Source organism: Nerophis lumbriciformis, linkage group LG10 (assembly GCF_033978685.3).
Source record: "Nerophis lumbriciformis linkage group LG10, RoL_Nlum_v2.1, whole genome shotgun sequence".
Taxonomy (NCBI): domain Eukaryota; kingdom Metazoa; phylum Chordata; class Actinopteri; order Syngnathiformes; family Syngnathidae; genus Nerophis; species Nerophis lumbriciformis.
Genome location: NC_084557.2, coordinates 2102442 through 2128190, shown reverse-complemented (window position 1 = coordinate 2128190; position 25749 = coordinate 2102442). Strand labels below are relative to the sequence as shown.

The 25749-nt window shown below is 39.1% G+C and overlaps 1 protein-coding gene across 1 annotated transcript in view; it reads left to right on the top strand.

The window, feature by feature from the left end:
• The first annotated feature begins 4075 nt into the window (after window positions 1-4075).
• LOC133612755 (PDZ domain-containing RING finger protein 4-like) overlaps window positions 4076-25749 on the top strand; it is a 190132-nt gene continuing 168458 nt past the window's right edge. Inside the window, exon 1 of the mRNA XM_061970434.1 lies at window positions 4076-4315. Within this exon, the coding sequence (XP_061826418.1) occupies window positions 4247-4315 (69 nt within the window). The 5' untranslated portion in view covers window positions 4076-4246. The remainder of the gene's footprint in view (window positions 4316-25749) is intronic.

Genomic DNA, 25749 nt, shown 5'->3' with positions numbered 1-25749 from the left:
GAAGCATGTTAAGGGGTTCAATTTAGAGCTCAAAGAGGCAAAAGTGACTGTTTTTAGTACTTTTTTTGTCTTGAAGGGGGAATTGCCAACTTCCTGTTGATTTTAGCCCGAAGATGTACAATTGCAAAATGTAGGTCTAAGTCAGACCTACATAAAGGTTTTTGTTTCATGTCTCTCCGACCTTCCTAGTGGGAGTTACAGGCAGCGTAGTTTTTTCTTCTTCCTAGGGGGTGCTAGAGCGCAATTTTGAGTTTTGGGGTTTGGTTTTTTTTCATTAAAAGGCAATTTTCGCAGGTCCTGATGTGTGGGTCAAATATGGTGAGTTTTGAAGCATGTTAAGTGGGTCAAATTAGTGCTCGAAGAGGCGGCGGAAGAAGAAAGAAAGAAAGAATTAAAGCTGCAAGCACCGTTGTTCGGGCCCGCGTATTTGGCAGGTGCTAGTCCTAAGTGTCCCAATACTTTTGTGTACTTTTAGTCTGAAGTGTCCCAAGACTTTTGTCTAGTGTACCTACCTTGTCTGCATTGTGTGGGCACGTTGGTGCTTCCTGCTTTTAAGCAGCCATCTTAAAAAAACAGCATTGCAGCAGCATCAGCGCAGCGGGTCTTTGAAGGGTCATAAAATCAAAACCGGAGCAGGTATCACAAAACGGTTCTGTTATTTTATGCACTCTCCTGTGTTATTTTGAAGCCGAAACGACTCAGAGGAGATAGTTTTTGAAGGAAGGTGACCGGTTTTTACAAAATAATTGTTTTGAAGGGGGAATAGCAAACTTCCTGTTGATTTTTGCTGGGGGTTGTCAATTTATGAAATGTAGGTCTAAGTGAGACCTACGGAGAGATTTTTGTTTCATGTCTCTCCGACCTTCCCAGTGGGAGTTACAGGCAGTTTTGTAATTTTTTTCTTCCGAAGAGCAGTTTTTTCTCCGTTTTATTCAAAAATTGCTGTAGAGCGCAATTTTTGAATTTGGGGTTAGGTCTTTTTATTAGATCACAGTTTTTGCCAGTCCTGATGTGTGTGTTCAGTTTGGTGAGTTTTGAAGCATGTTAAGGGGTTCAAATTAGAGCTCAAAGAGGCAAAAGTGACTGTTTTTAGTACTTTTTTGTCTTGAAGGGGGAATTGCCAACTTCCTGTTGATTTTAGCCCGAAGATGTACAAATGTAGGTCTAAGTCAGACCTACATAAAGGTTTTTGTTTTATGTCTCTCCGACCTTCCTAGTGGGAGTTACAGGCAGCGTAGTTTTTTCTTCTTCCTAGGGGGCGCTAGAGCGCAATTTTGAGTTTTGGGGTTTGGTTTTTTTTATTAAAAGGCAATTTTCGCAGGTCCTGATGTGTGGGTCAAATATGGTGAGTTTTGAAGCATGTTAAGTGGGTCAAATTAGTGCTCGAAGAGGCGGCGGAAGAAGAAAGAAAGAAAGAATAATTAAAGCTGCAAGCAGCGTTGTTCGGGCCCGCGTATTTGGCAGGTGCTAGTCCTAAGTGTCCCAATACTTTTGTCTACTTTTAGTCTGAAGTGTCCCAAAACTTTTGTCTAGTGTACCTACCTTGTCTGCATTGTGTGGGCACGTTGGTGCTTCCTGCTTTTGAGCAGCCATCTTAAAAAAACAGCAGCGCGGCAGCATCAGTGCAGCGGGTCTTTGAAGGGTCATAAAATCAAAACCGGAGCAGGTATCACAAAACGGTTCTGTTATTTTATGCACAAGGGTTTAATCTCTCTCCTGTGTTAGTTTGAAGGCGAAACGACAAACGCGCTCAGAGGAGTTCGTTTTTGAAGGAAGGTGACCGGTTTTTACAAAAAAATTGTTTTGAAGGGGGAATAGCAAACTTCATGTTGATTTTTGCTGGGGGTTGTCAATTATATGAAATGTAGGTCTAAGTGAGACCTACGGAGAGATTTTTGTTTCATGTCTCTCCGACCTTCCTTTAGATCACAGTTTTTGCCAGTCCTGATGTGTGTGTTCAGTTTGGTGAGTTTTGAAGCATGTTAAGGGGTTCAAATTAGAGCTCAAAGAGGCAAAAGTGACTGTTTTTAGTACTTTTTTGTCTTGAAGGGGGAATTGCCAACTTCCTGTTGATTTTTGCCCGACAATGTACAATTATGAAAGGTAGGTGTAAGTCAGACCTACATAGAGGTTTTTGTTTCATGTCTGTCTGACCTTCCTAGTGGGAGTTATAGGCAGTCTAGTATTTTTTTTTTCTAGGGGGCGCTAGAGCGCAAATTTGAGTTTTGTGGTTCGTTTTTTTTTTTTAAAAAGGCAATTTTCGCAGGTCCTGATGTGTGGGTCAAATATGGTGAGTTTTGAAGCATGTTAAGTGGGTCAAATTACAGTTTGTTGTGGCGGCGGAAGAATAAAGAATAATTAAAGCTGCAAGCAGCGTTGGACGGGCCCGCGTATTTGGCAGGTGCTAGTCCTAAGTGTCCCAATACTTTTGTCCAGTTTTAGTCCCAAGTGTCCCAATACTTTTGGCAAGTTGTAGTCCTAAGTGTCCCAATACTTTTGTCAAGTTGTAGTCCCAAGTGTCCCAATACTTTTGTCCAGTTTTTCGGCCTAAGTGTCCCAATACTTTTGTCCAGTTTTCGGCTTAAGTGTCCCAATACTTTTGTCCAGTGGTAGTCCTAAGTGTCCCAATACTTTTGTCTGGTGGTAGTCATAAGTGTCCCAATACTTTTGTCTAGTGTACCTACCTTGTCTGCATTGTGTGGGCACACTGGTGCTTCCTGCTTTAAAGCAGCCATCTTAAAAAAACAGCAGCGCAGCGGGTCTTTGAAGGGTCATAAAATCAAAACCGGAGCAGGTATTAAAAAGCTGTTCTGTTATTTTATACACAAGGGTTTAATCTCTCTCCTGTGTTAGTTTGAAGCCAAAACGACAAACGCGCTCAGAGGAGATAGATTTTGAAGAAAGGTGACCGTTTTTTACAAAAAGTTTGTTTTGAAGGGGGAATAGCAAAATTCCTGTTGATTTTTGCTGGGGGTTGTCAATTTATGAAATGTAGGTCTAAGTGAGACCTACATAGAGGTTTTTGTTTCATGTCTCTCCGACCTTCCCAGTCGGAGTTACAGGCAGTTTTGTCAGATTTTTCATCCGAGGAGCAGTTTTTTGTGCGTTTTATTAAAAAATTGCTGTAGAGCACAATTTTTAGATTTGGGGTTAGGTTTTTTCATTAGATCACAGTTTTTGCCAGTCCTGATATGTGTGTGTTCAGTTTGGTGAGTTTTGAAGCATGTTAAGGGGGTCAAATTAGAGCTCAAAGAGGCAAAAGTGACTGTTTTTAGTACTTTTTTGTCTTGAAGGGGGAATTGCCAACTTCCTGTTGATTTTAGCCCGAAGATGTACAATTGAAAAATGTAGGTCTAAGTCAGACCTACATAAAGGTTTTTGTTTCATGTCTCTCCGACCTTCCTAGTGGGAGTTACAGGCAGCGTAGTTTTTTCTTCTTCCTAGGGGGGCGCAATTTTGAGTTTTGGGGTTTGGTTTTTTTTTATTAAAAGGCAATTTTCGCAGGTCCTGATGTGTGGGTCAAATATGGTGAGTTTTGAAGCATGTTAAGTGGGTCAAATTAGTGCTCGAAGAGGCGGCGGAAGAAGAAAGAAAGAAAGAATAATAAAACCTTACAATAACAATAGGTCCTTATGTCCCATTGCGGGCCCTAATAATAATAATAATAGGAGGTGTAATGCCAGCAAGTCAGCTCTGGCTTCTTTTCCAGGCTTCTGATTGGACAGCAGGTGTGTGTGTTTGTGTGTAGACATAAACACTTTTCAAACTACACTCCTTTCAACCCCAAATATGTGCTTGTGAGCCTCTGTTGACGCGGACATGGCCTCAGCCTCTATCGTCAACATAATGAAGTAGGAGCACATCCCTGATGTCTCCATCCTCAGAAGTGAAGCGGCTCTCACACAAAGAAGCTCATCGTCTAAGCAGCCACACAAGCTCCTCCCCCTCTCCTCTCTAGTCCCGCCTCGCCGGCATCAGCAGCCTGCGTCATCATGTGATGGGAGGGCTGGTCCAGCCACAACTCCTCCAGCGTGCGAGACACACCGAGACGCGGGGAAGGAAGGACGAGGCGGCGGACGTGAAGCTGCCAAAGGAGAGTGGCGCCTCCTCTGCACCTGGAGATGACAAGCAGCGCTGCGCCGTGTGGACCCTGACCCCCTCCCCGCTGACCCCCTCCCCACTTCCCCTCTCGCTCGTGTCCGCCGCCGCGGAGGATTGGACGCCTGCCGTTTCCACGACAACTATAATGGGCTGCAATCTGTGCACTTTACAGAAGCGAGAGGAACACTACAAGCTGCTGTATGAGATAGGACAGGTGAGATGCTGCTGATGGAGGGCTGAAAGTGAAAGTGAAAGTGAGAGAGAGAGCGTCTTGACCTCCCAGCAGGTGTGTGGTGACCATAGTGTGAAGCGGTTTCCTTCTGCTGACGGAGGGATGGAAGTGAAAGTGAAAGTGAAGAGGTCTTGACCTCCCAGCAGGTGTGTGGTGACCATAGTGTGAAGCGGTTTCCTTCTGCTGACGGAGGGATGGAAGTGAAAGTGAAAGTGAAGAGGTCTTGACCTCCCAGCAGGTGTGTGGTGACCATAGTGTCAAGCTCTTTCCTTCTGCTGATGGAAGGATGAAAGTGAAAGTGAAAGAGGGGGTTTTGACCTCACATCAGGTGTGTGGTGACCATAGTGTCAAGCTCTTTCCTTCTGCTGATGGAGGGATGAAAGTGAAAGTGAAAGTGAAGGGGTCTTGACCTCCCAGCAGGTGTGTGGTGGCCATAGGGTCAAGCTATTTCCTTCTGCTGATGGAGGGATGAAAGTGAAAGTGAAAGAGGGGGTTTTGACCTCCCATCAGGTGTGTGGTGACCATAGTGTGAAGCGGTTTCCTTCTGCTAACAGAGGGGTGAAAGTGAAAGTGAAAGTGAAAGGGAAGGGGTCTTGACCTCCCAGCAGGTGTGTGGTGACCATAGTGTCAAACTCTTTTCTTCTGCTGATGGAGGGATGAAAGTGAAAGTGAAAGTGAAGGGGTCTTGACCTCCAAGCAGGTGTGTGGTGACCATAGGGTCAAGCTCTTTCCTTCTGCTGATGAAAGTGAAAGTGAAAGTGAAAGTGAAGGGGTCTTGACCTCCCAGCAGGTGTGTGGTGACCATAGTGTCAAGCTCTTTTCTTCTGCTGATGGAGGGATGAAAGTGAAAGTGAAAGTGTGAGAGAGCGTCTTGACCTCCCAGCAGGTGTGTGGTGACCATAGTGTGAAGCGGTTTTTTTCCGCTGACAGAGGGATGAAAGTGAAAGTGAAAGTGAAAGGGAAGGAGTCTTGACCTCCCAGCAGGTGTGTGGTGACCATAGTGTCAAGCGCTTTCCTTCTGCTGATGGAGGGATGAAAGTGAAAGTGAAAGTGAAGGGGTCTTCACCTCCCAGTAGGTGTGTGGTGACCATAGTGTCAAGCTCTTTCTTTCTGCTGATGAGGGATGAAAGTGAAAGTGAAAGTGAAGGGGTCTTGACCTCCCAGCTGGTGTGTGGTGACCATAGTGTGAAACAGTTTCCTTTTGCTGACGGAGGGTTGGAAGTGAAAGTGAAAGTGAAAGTGAAGAGGTCTTGACCTCTCAGCAGGTGTGTGGTAACCATAGTGTCAAGCTCTTTCTTTCTGCTGATGGAGGGGATGAAAGTGAAAGTGAAAGTGAAGGGGTCTTGACCACCCAGCAGGTGTGTGGTGACCATAGTGTGAAGCAGTTTCCTTTTGCTGACGGAGGGTTGGAAGTGAAAGTGAAAGTGAAAGTGAAGAGGTCTTGACCTCCCAGCAGGTGTGTGGTAACCATAGTGTCAAGCTCTTTCCTTCTGCTGACTTTCGCTTTTATGGAGTCTATTTGTTTCTAATCATTGGTAAAGTTTAGGCAGTGGTCAGGAGATCCTGCTTGGATAGGAATGTTTGTGTGTGAACTTTGCTCTCCTGGGACTTCCTCACCTTCTCTAAATCACATCTCGGTGGTGCAGAGACTTTCTTTTCTTTTCTTTGTTGTGACGCCAACTTGTGGTTGAGTGAGCGTGTGCTTGTTTCCCTCCTGAGGACTCTGCACTGCTCCTTGGAGTCTTGCTCATAAAAAGCTTATTTTTGGTTGGAGTCTTGCTCATAAAAAAGACTATTTTGTCCCAGAATTTGTAAATCTGAAAAAAAAAGAAATAAAATCCAAACAAACTGCGGAGGTCCTCAGGAGGACACATTCACCTCAATTATTCAACTCAATCAGGGGCCAATTTCTTTATTATTGGCCCTGGACAGATTTGAAATTAATTCATGATTATCGTCAAACAATTACTTTTTAAAATCAGATTAATCACACTTTTGAATGTAGATGAATCACTAATATTATTAGCAGAATGACTCACTTGCATTTAACTTACAAAAATAACCCCAATATTTGGACACAAATGCCATTTTACTGTTAGTATTGATTAGAAGGCATAGAAGAAATACATTGGGTGATTAATTTGCATATATACATGATTAATGCTATGTTTGTTGTGATTAATCTGCATATAAACATGATTAATGCTATGTTTGTTGGGATTAATCTGCATATATACATGATTAATGCTATGTTTGTTGGGATTAATCTGCATATAAACATGATTAATGCAATGTTTGTTGTGATTAATCTGCATATATACATGATTAATGCAATGTTTGTTGTGATTAATCTGCATATATACATGATTAATGCAATGTTTGTTGTGATTAATCTGCATATATACATGATTAATGCAATGTTTGTTGGGATTAATTTGTGTATATACATTATTAATGCTATGTTTGTTGTGATTAATCTGCATATATACATGATTAATACAATGTTTGTTGTAATTAATCTGTGTATATACATGATTAATGAAATGTTGTTTGTGATTAATCTGCGTATATACATGATTAATGCAATGTTTTTTGTGATTAATCTGTGTATATACATGATTAATGCAATGTTTGTTGTGATTAATCTGCATATATACATGATTAATGCAATGTTTGTTGGGATTAATCTGTGTATATACATGATTAGTGCAATGTTTGTTGGGATTAATCTGCATATATACATGATTAATGCTATGTTTGTTGTGATTAATCTGCATATATACATGATTAATGCAATGTTTGTTGGGATTAATTTGTGTATATACATTATTAATGCTATGTTTGTTGTGATTAATCTGCATATATACATGATTAATACAATGTTTGTTGTAATTAATCTGTGTATATACATGATTAATGCAATGTTGTTTGTGATTAATCTGCGTATATACATGATTAATGCAATGTTTTTTGTGATTAATCTGTGTATATACATGATTAATGCAATGTTTGTTGTGATTAATCTGCATATATACATGATTAATGCAATGTTTGTTGGTATTAATCTGCATATAAACATGATTAATGCAATGTTTGTTGTGATTAATCTGCATTTATACATGATTAATGCTATGTTTGTTGTGATTAATCTGCATATATACATGATTAATGCAATGTTTGTTGGGATTAATTTGTGTATATACATTATTAATGCTATGTTTGTTGTGATTAATCTGCATATATACATGATTAATACAATGTTTGTTGTAATTAATCTGTGTATATACATGATTAATGAAATGTTGTTTGTGATTAATCTGCGTATATACATGATTAATGCAATGTTTGTTGTAATTAATCTGTGTATATACATGATTAATGAAATGTTGTTTGTGATTAATCTGCGTATATACATGATTAATGCAATGTTTTTTGTGATTAATCTGTGTATATACATGATTAATGCAATGTTTGTTGTGATTAATCTGCATATATACATGATTAATGCAATGTTTGTTGGGATTAATCTGTGTATATACATGATTAGTGCAATGTTTGTTGGGATTAATCTGCATATATACATGATTAATGCTATGTTTGTTGTGATTAATCTGCATATATACATGATTAATGCAATGTTTGTTGGGATTAATTTGTGTATATACATTATTAATGCTATGTTTGTTGTGATTAATCTGCATATATACATGATTAATACAATGTTTGTTGTAATTAATCTGTGTATATACATGATTAATGCAATGTTGTTTGTGATTAATCTGCGTATATACATGATTAATGCAATGTTTTTTGTGATTAATCTGTGTATATACATGATTAATGCAATGTTTGTTGTGATTAATCTGCATATATACATGATTAATGCAATGTTTGTTGGTATTAATCTGCATATAAACATGATTAATGCAATGTTTGTTGTGATTAATCTGCATTTATACATGATTAATGCTATGTTTGTTGTGATTAATCTGCATATATACATGATTAATGCAATGTTTGTTGGGATTAATTTGTGTATATACATTATTAATGCTATGTTTGTTGTGATTAATCTGCATATATACATGATTAATACAATGTTTGTTGTAATTAATCTGTGTATATACATGATTAATGAAATGTTGTTTGTGATTAATCTGCGTATATACATGATTAATGCAATGTTTGTTGTAATTAATCTGTGTATATACATGATTAATGAAATGTTGTTTGTGATTAATCTGCGTATATACATGATTAATGCAATGTTTTTTGTGATTAATCTGTGTATATACATGATTAATGCAATGTTTGTTGTGATTAATCTGCATATATACATGATTAATGCAATGTTTGTTGGGATTAATCTGTGTATATACATGATTAGTGCAATGTTTGTTGGGATTAATCTGCATATATACATGATTAATGCTATGTTTGTTGTGATTAATCTGCATATATACATGATTAATGCAATGTTTGTTGGGATTAATTTGTGTATATACATTATTAATGCTATGTTTGTTGTGATTAATCTGCATATATACATGATTAATACAATGTTTGTTGTAATTAATCTGTGTATATACATGATTAATGCAATGTTGTTTGTGATTAATCTGCGTATATACATGATTAATGCAATGTTTTTTGTGATTAATCTGTGTATATACATGATTAATGCAATGTTTGTTGTGATTAATCTGCATATATACATGATTAATGCTGTTTGTTGTGATTAATCTGTGTATATACATGATTAATGCAATGTTTGTTGGGATTAATCTGTGTATATACATGATTAGTGCAATGTTTGTTGGGATTAATCTGCATATATACATGATTAATGCTATGTTTGTTGTGATTAATCTGCATATATACATGATTAATGCTATGTTTGTTGGTATTAATCTGCGTGTATACATGATTAATGCAATGTTTGTTGTGATTAGTCTGCATATATACATGATTAATGCTATGTTTGTTGTGATTAATCTGCATATATACATGATTAATGCTATGTTTGTTGGGATTAATCTGCATATAAACATGATTAATGCAATGTTTGTTGTGATTAATCTGCATGTATACATGATTAATGCAATGTTTGTTGTGATTAATCTGCATATATACATGATTAATGCAATGTTTGTTGTGATTAATCTGCATATAAACATGATTAATACAATGTTTGTTGTGATTAATCTGCATGTATACATGATTAATGCAATGTTTGTTGTGATTAATCTGTGTATATACATGATTAATGCAATGTTTGTTGTGATTAATTTGTGTATATACATGATTAATGCAATGTTTGTTGTGATTAATCTGCATATAAACATGATTAATGCAATGTTTGTTGGGATTAATCTGCATATATACATGATTAATGCAATGTTGTTTGTGATTAATCTGCATATATACATGATTAATGCTATGTTTGTTGGTATTAATCTGCGTATATACATGATTAATGCAATGTTTGTTGTGATTAATCTGCATATATACATGATTAATGCAATTTTGTTTGTGATTAATCTGCATATATACACGATGAATGCAATGTTTGTTGGGATTAATCTGCATATATACATGATTAATGCAATGTTTGTTGTGATTAATCTGCATATATACATGATAAATGCAATGTTTGTTGTGATTAATCTGCATATATACATGATTAATGCTATGTTTGTTTTGATTAATCTGAGTATAAACATGATTAATGCTATGTTTGTTGGGATTAATCTGCATATATACATGATTAATGCAATGTTGTTTGTGATTAATCTGCATATATACATGATTAATGCAATGTTTGTTGTGATTAATCTGCATATATACATGATTAATGCTATGTTTGTTTTGATTAATCTGCATATATACATGATTAATGCTATGTTTGTTTTGATTAATCTGCATATATACATGATTAATGCTATGTTTGTTGTGATTAATCTGCATATATACATGATGAATGCAATGTTTGTTGGGATTAATCTGCATATATACATGATTAATGCTATGTTTGTTGTGATTAATCTGCATATATACATGATTAATGCAATGTTTGTTGTGATTAATCTGCGTATAATCATGATCAATGCAATGTTGTTTGTGATTAATTTGTGTATATACATGATTAATGCAATGTTGCTTGTGATTAATCTGCATATATACATGATTAATGCAATGTTTGTTGTGATTAATCTGTGTATATACATGATGAATGCAATGTTTGTTGGGATTAATCTGCGTATATACACGATTAATGCAACGTTGTTTGTGATTAATTTGTGTATATACATGATTAATGCTATGTTTGTTGTGATTAATCTGCATATATACATGATTAATGCAATGTTTGTTGTGATTAATCTGCATATATACATGATTAATGCAATGTTTGTTGTGATTAATCTGAGTATAAACATGATTAATGCAATGTTTGTTGTGATTAATCTGCATATATACATGATCAATGCAATGTTTGTTGTGATTAATCTGCATATATACATGATTAATGCAATGTTTGTTGGGATTAATCTGCATATATACATGATTAATGCAATGTTTGTTGTGATTAATCTGCATATATACATGATTAATGCTATGTTTGTTGTGATTAATCTGCATATATACATGATTAATGCAATATTGTTTGTGATTAATTGCAGTTAGATTGTTTTGCAACTTGCTCACAGTTACATTTTTCAAACCAAAACGTACAACAAGAACTGGCTGGTTTATGTCACAGGACTTATATTTTTAGATGTGTATATTTTCACAACTACTAATCATATTAAATGTCATGCTGAGGAAGTAAGAGGGACCAACACGGAGATGCAGGGAGCGCAGAAAATATACGCACGTATCATGTTGTAACTGTAGACATGTTGGAAGTACACTAGGACCATGACCTAAAACATCTATCATTAGATAACATCACACACAGATATATATATATATATATGTGTGTGGTATACTTTCCCCATCAAGGTCACAAACAACTCCCTACTTTTCCCATCAAGGTCACAAACAACTCCCTACTTTCCCCATCAAAGTCAAAAACAACTCCCTACTTTTCTCATCAAGGTCACAAACAACTCCCTACTTTTGCCATCAAGGTCAAAAACAACTCCCTACTTTTCCCATCAAGGTCACAAACAACTCCCTACTTTTCCTATCAAGGTCGCAAACAACTACTTACTTTTCCCATCAAGGTCACAAACAACTCCCTACTTTCCCCATCAAGGTCGCAAACAACTCCCTACTTTTCCCATCAAGGTAAAAAACAACTCCCTATTGTCCCATCAAGGTCACAAACAACTCCCTACTTTTCCCATCAAGGTCACAAACAACTCCCTACTTTTCCCATCAAGGTAAAAAGAAACTCGTTACTTTCCCCATCAAGGTAAAAAAAACTCCCTACTTTCCCCATCAAGGTCACAAACAACTCCCTACTTTTCTCATCAAGGTCACAAACAACTCCCTATTTTCCCATCAAGATCACAAACAACTCCCTACTTTTCCCATCAAGGTCAAAAACAACTCCCTACTTTTCCCATCAAGGTCCCAAAAAACTCCCTATTTTCCCATCAAGGTCACAAACAACTCCCTATGTTTCCCATCAAGGTCACAAACAACTCCCTACTTTCCCCATCAAGGTCACAAACAACTCCCTACTTTTCTCATCAAGGTCACAAACAACTCCCTATTTTCCCATCAAGATCACAAACAACTCCCTACTTTTCCCATCAAGGTCAAAAACAACTCCCTACTTTTCCCATCAAGGTCCCAAAAAACTCCCTATTTTCCCATCAAGGTCACAAACAACTCCCTATGTTTCCCATCAAGGTCACAAACAACTCCCTACTTTTACCATCAAGGTCAAAAACAACTCCCTATTTTCCCATCAAGGTCACAAACAACTCCCTACTTTTCCCATCAAGGTCGCAAACAACTCCCTATTTTTCCCATCAAGGTCACAAACAACTCCCTACTTTTCCCATCAAGGTCACAAACAACTACCTACTTTTCCCATCAAGGTCACAAACAACTACTTACTTTTCCCATCAAGGTCAAAAACAACTCCCTACTTTTCCCATCAAGGTCACAAACAACTCCCTACTTTTCCTATCAAGGTCGCAAACAACTACTTACTTTTCCCATCAAGGTCACAAACAACTCCCTACTTTCCCCATCAAGGTCGCAAACAACTCCCTACTTTTCCCATCAAGGTAAAAAACAACTCCCTATTGTCCCATCAAGGTCACAAACAACTCCCTACTTTTCTCATCAAGGTCACAAACAACTCCCTATTTTCCCATCAAGATCACAAACAACTCCCTACTTTTCCCATCAAGGTCAAAAACAACTCCCTACTTTTCCCATCAAGGTCCCAAAAAACTCCCTATTTTCCCATCAAGGTCACAAACAACTCCCTATGTTTCCCATCAAGGTCACAAACAACTCCCTACTTTCCCCATCAAGGTCACAAACAACTCCCTACTTTTCTCATCAAGGTCACAAACAACTCCCTATTTTCCCATCAAGATCACAAACAACTCCCTACTTTTCCCATCAAGGTCAAAAACAACTCCCTACTTTTCCCATCAAGGTCCCAAAAAACTCCCTATTTTCCCATCAAGGTCACAAACAACTCCCTATGTTTCCCATCAAGGTCACAAACAACTCCCTACTTTTACCATCAAGGTCAAAAACAACTCCCTATTTTCCCATCAAGGTCACAAACAACTCCCTACTTTTCCCATCAAGGTCGCAAACAACTCCCTATTTTTCCCATCAAGGTCACAAACAACTCCCTACTTTTCCCATCAAGGTCACAAACAACTACCTACTTTTCCCATCAAGGTCACAAACAACTACTTACTTTTCCCATCAAGGTCAAAAACAACTCCCTACTTTTCCCATCAAGGTCACAAACAACTCCCTACTTTTCCCAACAAGGTGATGTGGCGGGAGAGTCTCTGGACTGGACTGGATGATGTGGTGAGACAGTCTCTGCACTGGACTGGATGATGTGGTGGGAGAGTCTCTGGACTGAACTGGATGATGTGGTGGGAGAGTCACTGAACTGGACTGGATGATGTGGTGAGAGAGTCTCTGAACTGGACTGGATGATGTGGTGGGAGAGTCTCTGGACTGAACTGGATGATGTGGTGGGAGAGTCACTGAACTGGACTGGATGATGTGGTGACAGAGTCTCTGGACTGAACTGGATGATGTGGTGGGAGAGTCTCTGAACTGGACTGGATGATGTGGTGAGAGAGTCTCTGGACTGGACTGGATGATGTGGTGGGAGAGTCTCTGGACTGGACTGGATGATGTGGTGGGAGAGTCACTGAACTGGACTGGATGATGTGGTGAGAGAGTATCTGGACTGGACTGGATGATGTGGTGGGAGAGTCTCTGGACTGGACTAGATGATGTGGTGGGAGAGTCACTGAACTGGACTGGATGATGTGGTGAGAGAGTCTCTGGACTGGACTAGATGATGTGGTGGGAGAGTCTCTGGACTGGACTGCATGATGTGGTGAGAGAGTCTCTGGACTGGACTGGATGATGTGGTGGGAGAGTCTCTGGACTGAACTGGATGATGTGTTGGGAGAGTCTCTGAACTGGACTGGATGATGTGGTGAGAGAGTCTCTGGACTGGACTAGATGATGTGGTGGGAGAGTCACTGAACTGGACTGGATGATGTGGTGAGAGAGTCTCTGGACTGCACTGGATGATGTGGTGAGAGAGTCTCTGGACTGGACTAGATGATGTGGTGGGAGAGTCTCTGGACTGGACTAGATGATGTGGTGGGAGAGTCTCTGGACTGGACTGGATGATGTGGTGAGAGAGTCTCTGGACTGGACTGGATGATGTGGTGGGAGAGTCTCTGGACTGAACTGGATGATGTGTTGGGAGAGTCTCTGAACTGGACTGGATGATGTGGTGAGAGAGTCTCTGGACTGGACTGGATGATGTGGTGGGAAAGTCTCTGGACTGGACTAGATGATGTCGCTGGGAGAGTGACTGGACTGGACTGAACGATGTCGCTGGGAGAGTGACTGGACTGGACTGAACGATGTCGCTGGGAGAGTCTCTAGACTTGGTTGGATGATGTCAGCTGGGCGACACTTTGGAAAACAAAATTATTTGTATCTCTAGCTACAAGCTAATGCTAACAAGTTAGAACGGATATTTTGGGGCAGATCTGTGGCATTAGCTGCACCATGTAGCATCTCTAAAGCTGATAACTTCAACCATGCTCAATATTTAAAGCATTAGAAAAAGCCGGGAGATAACTTTGTTCCCAAAATATTACTAAGTTGAGCTACCAATGTATTTATTTCTGTTTTAACAACAAAAACACTATTTGGAAAATACGATGTTAGAGCTGTTTCCATGCAACTTTTTCCACTTCTGATACCGATATTAGAGCCTTGAGTATTGGTCAATACTGAGCTTGAGCCGTTGCCGTGTCCGTAACCGACTTTGATACTGCCAACGATGTGGTGAAGACGGTGAGGATCATGAAGCCATGTTTGGATGGCGTTCCTGTAGGAAGTGACCATGAAAGGACTGTTGTCACCAGGACAGTGCTTATCCTTATGGACTGGGAGTATATGTGTGATAGACTGGGAGTATATGTGTGATGGACTGGGAGTATATGTGTGATGGACTGGGAGTATATGTGTGATGGACTGGGAGTATATGTTTGATGGACTGGGAGTATAGTTTGGGGTGAGGTAGCTGCTGGCAGAAGCTCTCCAGCGAGTCTGTCCACCTGCTGATCCACTGAGCCTGCTTGAGTCACAGCATCAGCATCTTCTCTCCGACTGCCCGCTGCGAGGGTTAAGGCTGTGAGAGTTAATGCTGCGAGGGTTCATGCTGCGAGGGTTAAGGCTGCGAGGGTTAAGACTGGGGACCATGCCGAGGATAAATATTGGGGGGAAAGAGAGGAAAAGAATCAGTCAAAGGCTTTTTTAAAGTGTGGCGTGGTGAGTCTCTTCCTAGTAGGGATGGCAATTGGTTGCATTTTTCTGGTTCCACTTTCGATACTGCTTAACGATTCGGTTCTTTATCGGTTCTCTCATTGATTGTTATTTGGGGGAAAAAAGCAAACAAATTGGGGGAGGGATTAGCCTCAACTGTGTTTAGCTGAGAGCTAACAGGACCTTACCAAGCCAACAGGGAGGTCTGAGGAGGCACACAGCCTGGAAAAACTACTTTTGGAAATACACGAAAAACATGAAAAATCTGTAGAATTTATTTTTTTTGATAGAAAGAGAAAAAAAAAGGAAGGCAGAGGGGAAAATTGCAAGGACAAGAGGGGGATAAGACAGAGAGAAACAATAACAACAATAACAGCAACAACAAAACAGCATCAGCAAATAGGATATGTACAAATATGATAGTAAAAGTGATAGCAAAGAAGTAGTTAGTGAAATAAATAATAATAATACAGAAATGACAATGAACATTATTAGACTACAAATGGATTAATACAAATACCAATAGAAATATCCATCCATCCATCCATCTTCTTCCGCTTATCCGAGGTCGGGTCGCGGGGGCAGCAGCCTAAGCAGGGAAGCCCAGACTTCCCTCTCCCCAACCACTTCGTCCAGCTCCTCCCGGGGGATCCCGAGGCGTTCCCAGGCCAGCCGGGAGAGATAGTCTTCCCAACGTGTCCTGGGTCTTCCCCGTGGCCTCCTACCGGTCGGACGTGCCCGAAACACCTTCCTAGGGAGGGGTTCGGGTGGCATCCTGACCAGATGCCCAAACCACCTCATCTGGCTCCTCTCGATGTGGAGGAGCAGCGGCTTTACTTTGAGCTCCCCCCGAATGACAGAGCTTCTCACCCTATCTCTAAGGGAGAGCCCGCCACCCGGCGGAGGAAACTCATTTCGGCCGATTGTACCCGTGATCTTGTCCTTTCGGTCATGACCCAAAGCTCATGACCATAGGTGAGGATGGGAACGTAGATCGACCGGTAAATTGAGAGCTTTGCCTTCCGGCTCAGCTCCTTCTTCACCACAACGGATCGATACAGCGTCCGCATTACTGAAGACGCCGCACCGATCCGCCTGTCGATCTCACGATCCACTCTTCCCCCACTCGTGAACAAGACTCCGAGGTACTTGAACTCCTCCACTTGGGGCAAGATCTCCTCCCCAACCCGGAGATGGCACTCCACCCTTTTCCGGGAGAGAACCATGGACTTGGACTTGGAGGTGCTGATTCCCATCCCAGTCGCTTCACACTCGGCTGCGAACCTATCCAGTGAGAGCTGAAGATCTTGGCCGGAGGAAGCCATCAGGACCACATCATCTGCAAATAGCAGTGACCTAATCCTGCAGCCACCAAACCAGATCCCCTCAATGCCTTGACTGCGCCTAGAAATTCTGTCCATAAAGGTTATGAACAGAATCAGTGACAAAGGGCAGCCTTGGCGGAGTCCAACCCTCACTGGAAACGTGTCCGACTTACTGCCGGCAATGCGGACCAAGCTCTGACACTGATCATACAGGGAGCGAACTGCCACAATAAGACAGTCCGTTACCCCATACTCTCTGAGCACTCCCCACAGGAATGTCTTCTCCAAGTCCACAAAGCACATGTAGACTGGTTGGGCAAACTCCCATGCACCCTCAAGGACCCTGCCGAGAGTATAGAGCTGGTCCACAGTTCCACGACCAGGACGAAAACCACACTGTTCCTCCTGAATCCGAGGTTCGACTATCCGATAGAAATATCACTATTGATAATGATAATAACAATAATTACCTCTATTATCAACAATACAGTTGTTCAAATGCAACAAGACATATATGTCATGATAACTTGAAATACAAAGGAAAGCAGAAAACTGGAGGGGAAGAAAGAGAAGCAAACTGTATTAACCTTGTAGATTGTTATAGTAAAACTAGGTTAAGTTTTGTCAGTGTGCCCTCGGGCAACAACGTTAATATATGTTTGATGAAACGTGATTATATTCTGTAGAATTCAACAAATTACAACATGTGGATATTACTCAAGAATGGAATATTTTGTAACATTTTACAACGTTGAAGAATCTTTGTCATCTACCTAGAAAATACACCGTGCAAAGGTTTGTTTACATTTACAAGGTGAAACTAATATATGACGTAGGCTATCTCAAACCTTCTTGTGATACAATGATGATGTGAATTGCTTACAGCTTATAAAGACCTCACATTGATCATCTCAGCTTATGAAGACCTCACATTGATCATCTATTGAGACACTTGTGATTTAGGGCTATATAAATAAACATTGATTTATATATATATATATATATATATATATATATGTCTTAATAAGGTTATCCAAAAAATAGTGCTCGATACCGTAGTAGAGCGCAATATATGTATGTGTGGGAAAAAAAAAATCACAAGACTATTTCATCTCTACAGGCCTGTTTCATGAGGGGGGGTACCCTCAATCGTCAGGAGATTTTAATGGGAGCATTCGCATACCATGGTTTATATAGGGCACAGAGTGGGTGGGTACAGGCTGGCCTAGGGGCGTGGTGATTGGCTCATGTGTTACCTAGGAGGTGTTTCCGTCTGTGGCGGCATGCTGTTACAATTTCGCTGCGCTTGTTGAGGGATGACAGGTCTGGACGGTAAATAATAAACAGTTTCTCTTTCAAGCATAGGTTGCATCTTTTATTACCACTATTGTAAGGTGTGCTGGATGCAAGAATTTGCCATGTTATTGAATATTCAACATTATTGTCTTCGAGGTCCCAAATGTGTTTGCTGAGTTCTGTGGTATTTCGCAGGTTTTTGTTCCTGAAAGAAGCCTTGTGATTGTTCCATCTGGTTTTGAATTCACCCTCGGTTAATCCTACATATGTGTCGGATGTGTTAATGTCCTTGCGTATTACATTAGATTGGTAGACAACTGATGTTTGTAAGCACCCCCCGTTGAGAGGGCAATCAGGTTTCTTTCGACAGTTACATCCTTTGTTGGTTTTGGAGTCGCTCTGTCTGAGGGCCGACGGCTCATTTGCAATTGTTTTGTTGTGGTTTGAGATGATTTGTCGTATATTGTTCATGCAGCTGTAGCTCAATTTAATGTTGTTCTTGTTGAATACTTTTCTTAGGGTGTTGTCTTTGGGAAAGTGTTTGTCAATCAGATTGAGGAATTTGTGTCCAATGTTCGTTGAGACGTTTTTGCTGTATGGGGGGTTGTACCAGATGATGTCGTTCCGTTTTCTGTTCTTTTTTGGCTGGTTTCCTGGCGTGGGTTCATAGGTGAGGGTGAAATTGTATCCGCTTTCATCAAGGGCTTTTTGGTACGGGGGGGTTGCTTGGTCAAATTCAGCTTTGCTAGATGACAGCATCGATAGCCTTTTATTGATTCCCGTAGGTGTTCTTTTCGTGGTGGTGGGTGGGTGGTTGCTGTCATGGTGCACGTATTGGAGTGTTGTGTTGGGTTTCGTGAATGGTTGGTAGCTGTTATTTCTCAGGTTGAAAGTGACGTCAAGGAAGTTGACGGTTTGCTTGTTGGCTTCAATCGTGATCCGTAGGCCGTTCTCTTTGAAAATTTGGCATATGCGCTTCTTGGTATTCTCGCTGCTCCTTGGCGAGGCGCGACACACTGCCAGTCCGTCATCACGGTAAATACCAAGGTTATATATATATATGTATGTATTTATACAGTATATGGCATCCTCACTGCTGCTGGTGGCATATACAGTGTAAAAGCACACCCATCTGGTTTTGAGATTATGCAGAGTTGCCTGGATATGAAAATGCAAATGAGACAGAAGCGTGACCGTCCGTGGTTTGATTCAGGGAGCAGAAGTCGGTCACGGCGGTTGCTTAGACGCCCGTTTCATTGGCACAAGAAGCACCACATCCCCCTTCCTTGCCTGACCCCACTGGATTTATGACTAATTTCCATCCCGTCCACTCCTCAATCTTCTCACTGACTGCTTGTCCTGCATGTGCACATGTTCTAAACTAAGTGTCCTGCATGTGCACATGTTCTAAACTAAGTGTCCTGCATGTGCACATGTTCTAAACTAAGTGTTCTGCATGTGCACATGTTCTAAACTAAGTGTCCTGCATGTGCACATGTTCTAAACTAAGTGTTCTGCATGTGCACATGTTCTAAACTAAGTGTTCTGTATGTGCACATGTTCTAAACTAAGTGTTCTGCATGTGCACATGTTCTAAACTAAGTGTTCTGCATGTGCACATGTTCTAAACTAAGTGTTGTGCATGTGCACATGTTCTAAACTAAGTGTCCTGCATGTGCATGTGTTCTAAACTAAGTGTTCTGCATGTGCACATGTTCTAAACTAAGTGTTGTGCTTGTGCACATGTTCTAAACTAAGTGTTCTGCATGTGCACATGTTCTAAACTAAGTGTTGTGCTTGTGCACATGTTCTAAACTAAGTGTTCTGCTTGTGCACATGTTCTAAACTAAGTGTTCTGCATGTGCACATGTTCTAAACTAAGTGTTCTGCATGTGCACATGTTCTAAACTAAGTGTCCTGCATGTGCACGTGTTCTAAACTAAGTGTTCTGCATGTGCACATGTTCTAAACTAAGTGTTGTGCTTGTGCACATGTTCTAAACTAAGTGTTCTGCATGTGCACATGTTCTAAACTAAGTGTTGTGCTTGTGCACATGTTCTAAACTAAGTGTTCTGCTTGTGCACATGTTCTAAACTAAGTGTTCTGCATGTGCACATGTTCTAAACTAAGTGTCCTGCATGTGCACATGTTCTAAACTAAGTGTCCTGCATGTGCACATGTTCTAAACTAAGTGTTCTGCAAGTGCACATGTTCTAAACTAAGTGTTTTGCATGTGCACATGTTCTAAACTAAGTGTTCTGCATGTGCACATGTTCTAAACTAAGTGTTCTGCATGTGCACGTGTTCTAAACTAAGTGTTCTGCTTGTGCACATGTTCTAAACTAAGTGTTCTGCATGTGCACATGTTCTAAACTAAGTGTTCTGCAAGTGCACATGTTCTAAACTAAGTGTTCTGCATGTGCACATGTTCTAAACTAAGTGTCCTGCATGTGCACATGTTCTAAACTAAGTGTTCTGCATGTGCACGTGTTCTAAACTAAGTGTTGTGCATGTGCACATGTTCTAAACGAAGTGTTCTGCATGTGCACATGTTCTAAACTAAGTGTTCTGCATGTGCACATGTTCTAAACTAAGTGTTGTGCAAGTGCACATGTTCTAAACTAAGTGTTGTGCATGTGCACATGTTCTAAACTAAGTGTTCTGCAAGTGCACATGTTCTAAACTAAGTGTTCTGCAAGTGCACATGTTCTAAACTAAGTGTTCTGCATGTGCACATGTTCTAAACTAAGTGTTGTGCATGTGCACATGTTCTAAACTAAGTGTTGTGCCCGGTGGTATTGATGATCTTTTCATGCTCTGTTTTGACTTTTCTTGCCATAGTTCATGCTGTTCGATTCATGCCGTGTCCAGTAAGTCTTTTTGTTTCATGTCCATAGTTCTTGCTATTTATTTCAAGCCAGAGTTTAGTGAGTTTTTTCACGTTTTTAGTTTCATGGTTCATAGTTTATGCTAAGTCTTAGCTTTTGTTCCCTGTGCATGTGCACATGTTCTAAACTAAGTGTTGCGCCCGGTGTTATTGATGATCTTTTCATGCTCTGTTTTGACTTTTCTTGCCATAGTTCATGCTGTTCGATTCATGCCGTGTCCAGTAAGTCTTTTTGTTTCATGTCCATAGTTCTTGCTATTTATTTCAAGCCAAAGTTTAGTGAGTTTTTTCACGTTTTTAGTTTCATGGTTCATAGTTTATGCTAAGTCTTAGCTTTTGTTCCCTGTGCATGTGCACATGTTCTAAACTAAGTGTTGCGCCCGGTGTTATTGATGATCTTTTCATGCTCTGTTTTGACTTTTCTTGCCATAGTTCATGCTGTTCGATTCATGCCGTGTCCAGTAAGTCTTTTTGTTTCATGTCCATAGTTCTTGCTATTTATTTCAAGCCAAAGTTTAGTGAGTTTTTTCACGTTTTTAGTTTCATGGTTCATAGTTTATGCTAAGTCTTAGCTTTTGTTCCCTGCGTTAAGCTTGTATTTGCCTTGAGCGCTTTTTGTAGTACTTTGAGTTTGAATAATCAAATAATTGTCATGACTTGGTCCTGGGTGTTTGCTTTTCCGGAATGCAACGGAAAGTTGGCTCGGGCGAGACGGGAATGTAAATACATGATTTATTTAATATATCAAAATAAAGTACAAACAAAAAGCGCGCTCAGTGGCGGAGAACAAACTATGAAACCAAAAGACTATAGCATTAATAAACAAAACTTACTTGGCATGGACTAAAAGGAGCAGGATGGACATGAAATCAAGTGTCAGAAATGTGCAGAGCATAATTGTGGGATGTCACCAGCAAGACAAACTGAAAACAATGAACTTAAATACTACAGACATGATTAACGAAAACAGCTGCGTGACTCAAAAACGTGAAACAGGTGCGTGACGTGACAGGTGAAAACTAATGGTTGCTATGGTGACAAAACAAAAGTGCACAAAAAGTCCAAAAAACAAAACCGAACATGACCAAAACAAAAACATGATCACACAGACATGACAATAATGTCCCTACCTTCAAGCCTTGTCCAGTATAGTACGATCGCATCCCGGGAGAACAATCCTTGCAGTAAGCTGTGAAAAAAAACCCTCGTCTTGACATAGACGTTCAACCCGCAGCACCTGCAGTGAACAAACTCGTCCAAAAGATGGTGCCGTAGCACACGCACTAACACACCTTTTCAGTGTCTCTGTCTGTGTTTTTAAACAATGTGTTGAATACAAAACATTATGGACGTTGGCGAATAAAAATCCGTAAATAAGCCGCGTCAATTTATAAGCCGCAGGGTTTAAAGGAGGGGGAAAAAAAGTAAAATAGGTAAATAATAATGTACAGCATTTATCTTATTTTTTCATGGATAAATGTTTAGATATTATTTTAACATTGTCGGCTAGCGCCAGACTCACATGTTTGAGTCTTCATCCTCGTGTGCTCCTCTTTTCTGTGTCGTGACAACGCCAGCCTGGATTCTTCTCTTCTGGACATCGTCCACTTGCACTTCTGACAAAAAACAGTCTGCCAGACTTTCTCAGCTTATTTTCTCTGCGAAACACAAAAGGTACGCTCCGTCTCATTGCAGCCGTGTCCATGTCTCTCCCCCCCCCCCCCGCCTGGGTGGTCTGCAGCCGCGAAGTCAGCTTTGAAGGCGCTCTCATTAGCACATGTTGATACTCGCCATGCAAGGCACATTTAATGGTCTTAGTGTCCCTTTACTGTCCAAAAATAACTCAAACTTAAGGTGTCAGGTTTATTTCTTTCTTTGCCAGAGTGGCTTCCTGGTGTACGCAGCATATCTGCTCGTTGTCAGTCTTGTTACAGTCTTGTTACAGTCTTATTACAGTCTTGTTACAGTCTTATTACAGTCTTGTTACAGTGTTATTACAGTCTTATTACAGTCTTATTACAGTCTTGTTACAGTCTTGTTACAGTCTTATTACAGTCTTGTTACAGTCTTATTACAGTCTTGTTACAGTGTTATTACAGTCTTATTACAGTCTTATTACAGTCTTATTACAGTCTTGTTACAGTCTCATTACAGTCTTGTTACAGTCTTATTACAGTCTTATTACAGTCTTATTACAGTCGTATTACAGTCTTATTACAGTCTTATTACAGTCATATTACAGTCCTTTTACAGTCTTATTACAGTCTTATTACAGCCGTATTAGAGTCTTATTACAGTCTTATTACAGTCGTATTACAGTCTTAATACAGTCTTATTACAGTCGTATTACAGTCTTATTACAGTCGTATTACAGTCTTATTACAGTCTTATTACAATCTTATTACAGTCGTATTACAGTCTTATTACAGTCTTATTACAGTCTTATTACAGTCGTATTAGTCGTATTACAGTCTTATTACAGTCGTATTAGAGTCTTCTTACAGTCGTATTACAGTCTTATTACAGTCTTATTACAGTCTTATTACAGTCGTATTACAGTCTTATTACAGTCTTATTACAGTCGTATTACAGTCTTATTACAGTCTTATTACAGTCTTATTCCAGTCGTATTAGTCTTATTACAGTCTTATTACAGTCTTATTACAGTCTTATTAAAGTCTTATTACAGCCGTATTACAGTCTTATTACAGTCTTATTACAGTCGTATTACAGTCTTATTACAGTCTTATTACAGTCGTATTACAGTCTTATTACAGTCTTATTACAGTCTTATTACAGTCGTATTACAGTCTTATTACAGTCGTATTCCAGTCTTATTACAGTCTTATTACAGTCTTATTACAGTCTTATTACAGTCGTATTACAGTCTTATTACAGTCTTATTACAGTCGTATTACATTCTTATTACAGTTGTATTACAGTCGTATTACAGTCGTATTACAGTCTTATTACAGTCGTATTACAGTCTTATTACAGTCTTATTACAGTCGTATTACAGTCTTATTACAGTCTTATTACAGTCTTATTACAGTCGTATTAAAGTCTTATTACAGTCTTATTACAGTCGTATTACAGTCTTATTACAGTCTTATTGCAGTCATATTACAGTCTTATTACAGTTATATTACAGTCGTATTACAGTCGTATTAGTCTTATTACAGTCTTATTACAGTCTTACTACAGTCTTATTACAGTAGTATTACAGTCTTATTACAGTCGTATTACAGTCGTATTACAGTCTTATTACAGTCGTATTACAGTCTTATTACAGTCTTATTACAGTCGTATTACAGTCTTATTACAGTCTTATTACAGTCTTATTCCAGTCTTATTACAGTCGTATTACAGTCTTATTACAGTCTTATTACAGTCTTATTACAGTCGTATTCCAGTCTTATTACAGTCGTATTCCAGTCTTATTACAGTCTTATTTCAGTCGTATTACAGTCTTATTACAGTCGTATTACAGTCTTATTACAGTCTTATTACAGTCGTATTAAAGTCTTATTACAGTCGTATTACAGTCTTATTACAGTCTTATTACAGTCTTATTACAGTCGTATTACATTCTTATTACAGTTGTATTACAGTCGTATTACAGTCGTATTACAGTCTTATTACAGTCGTATTACAGTCGTATTACAGTCTTATTACAGTCGTATTACAGTCTTATTACAGTCTTATTACAGTCATATTACAGTCGTATTACAGTCTTATTACAGTCGTATTCCAGTCTTATTACAGTCTTATTTCAGTCGTATTACAGTCTTATTACAGTCTTATTACAGTCGTATTACAGTCTTATTACAGTCTTATTACAGTCTTATTACAGTCGTATTACAGTCTTATTACAGTCGTATTAAAGTCTTATTACAGTCGTATTACAGTCTTATTACAGTCTTATTACAGTCTTATTACAGTCGTATTACATTCTTATTACAGTTGTATTACAGTCGTATTACAGTCGTATTACAGTCTTATTACAGTCGTATTACAGTCTTATTACAGTCTTATTACAGTCTTATTACAGTCGTATTACAGTCTTATTACAGTCTTATTACAGTCTTATTACAGTCGTATTACAGTCTTATTACAGTCTTATTACAGTAGTATTACAGTCTTATTACAGTCTTATTACAGTCTTATTACAGTTGTATTACAGTGTTATTACAGTCTTATTACAGTCGTATTACAGTCTTATTACAGTTGTATTACAGTCTTATTACAGTCTTATTACAGTCTTATTACAGTCGTATTACAGTCTTATTACAGTCTTATTACAGTTGTATTACAGTGTTATTACAGTCTTATTACAGTCGTATTACAGTCTTATTACAGTCTTATTACAGTCGTATTACAGTCGTATTAGAGTCTTATTACAGTCTTATTACAGTCGTATTACAGTCTTAATACAGTCTTATTAGAGTCTTATTAGAGTCTTATTACAGTCTTATTACAGTCGTATTACAGTCTTAATACAGTCTTATTACAGTCGTATTACAGTCTTATTACAGTCGTATTACAGTCTTATTACAGTCGTATTACAGTCTTATTACAGTCGTATTACAGTCTTATTACAGTCTTATTACAATCTTATTACAGTCGTATTACAGTCTTATTACAGTCTTATTACAGTCGTATTAGTCGTATTACAGTCTTATTACAGTCGTATTAGAGTCTTATTACAGTCGTATTACAGTCTTATTACAGTCTTATTACAGTCATATTACAGTCCTTTTACAGTCTTATTACAGTCTTATTACAGCCGTATTAGAGTCTTATTACAGTCTTATTACAGTCGTATTACAGTCTTAATACAGTCTTATTACAGTCGTATTAAAGTCTTATTACAGTCGTATTACAGTCTTATTACAGTC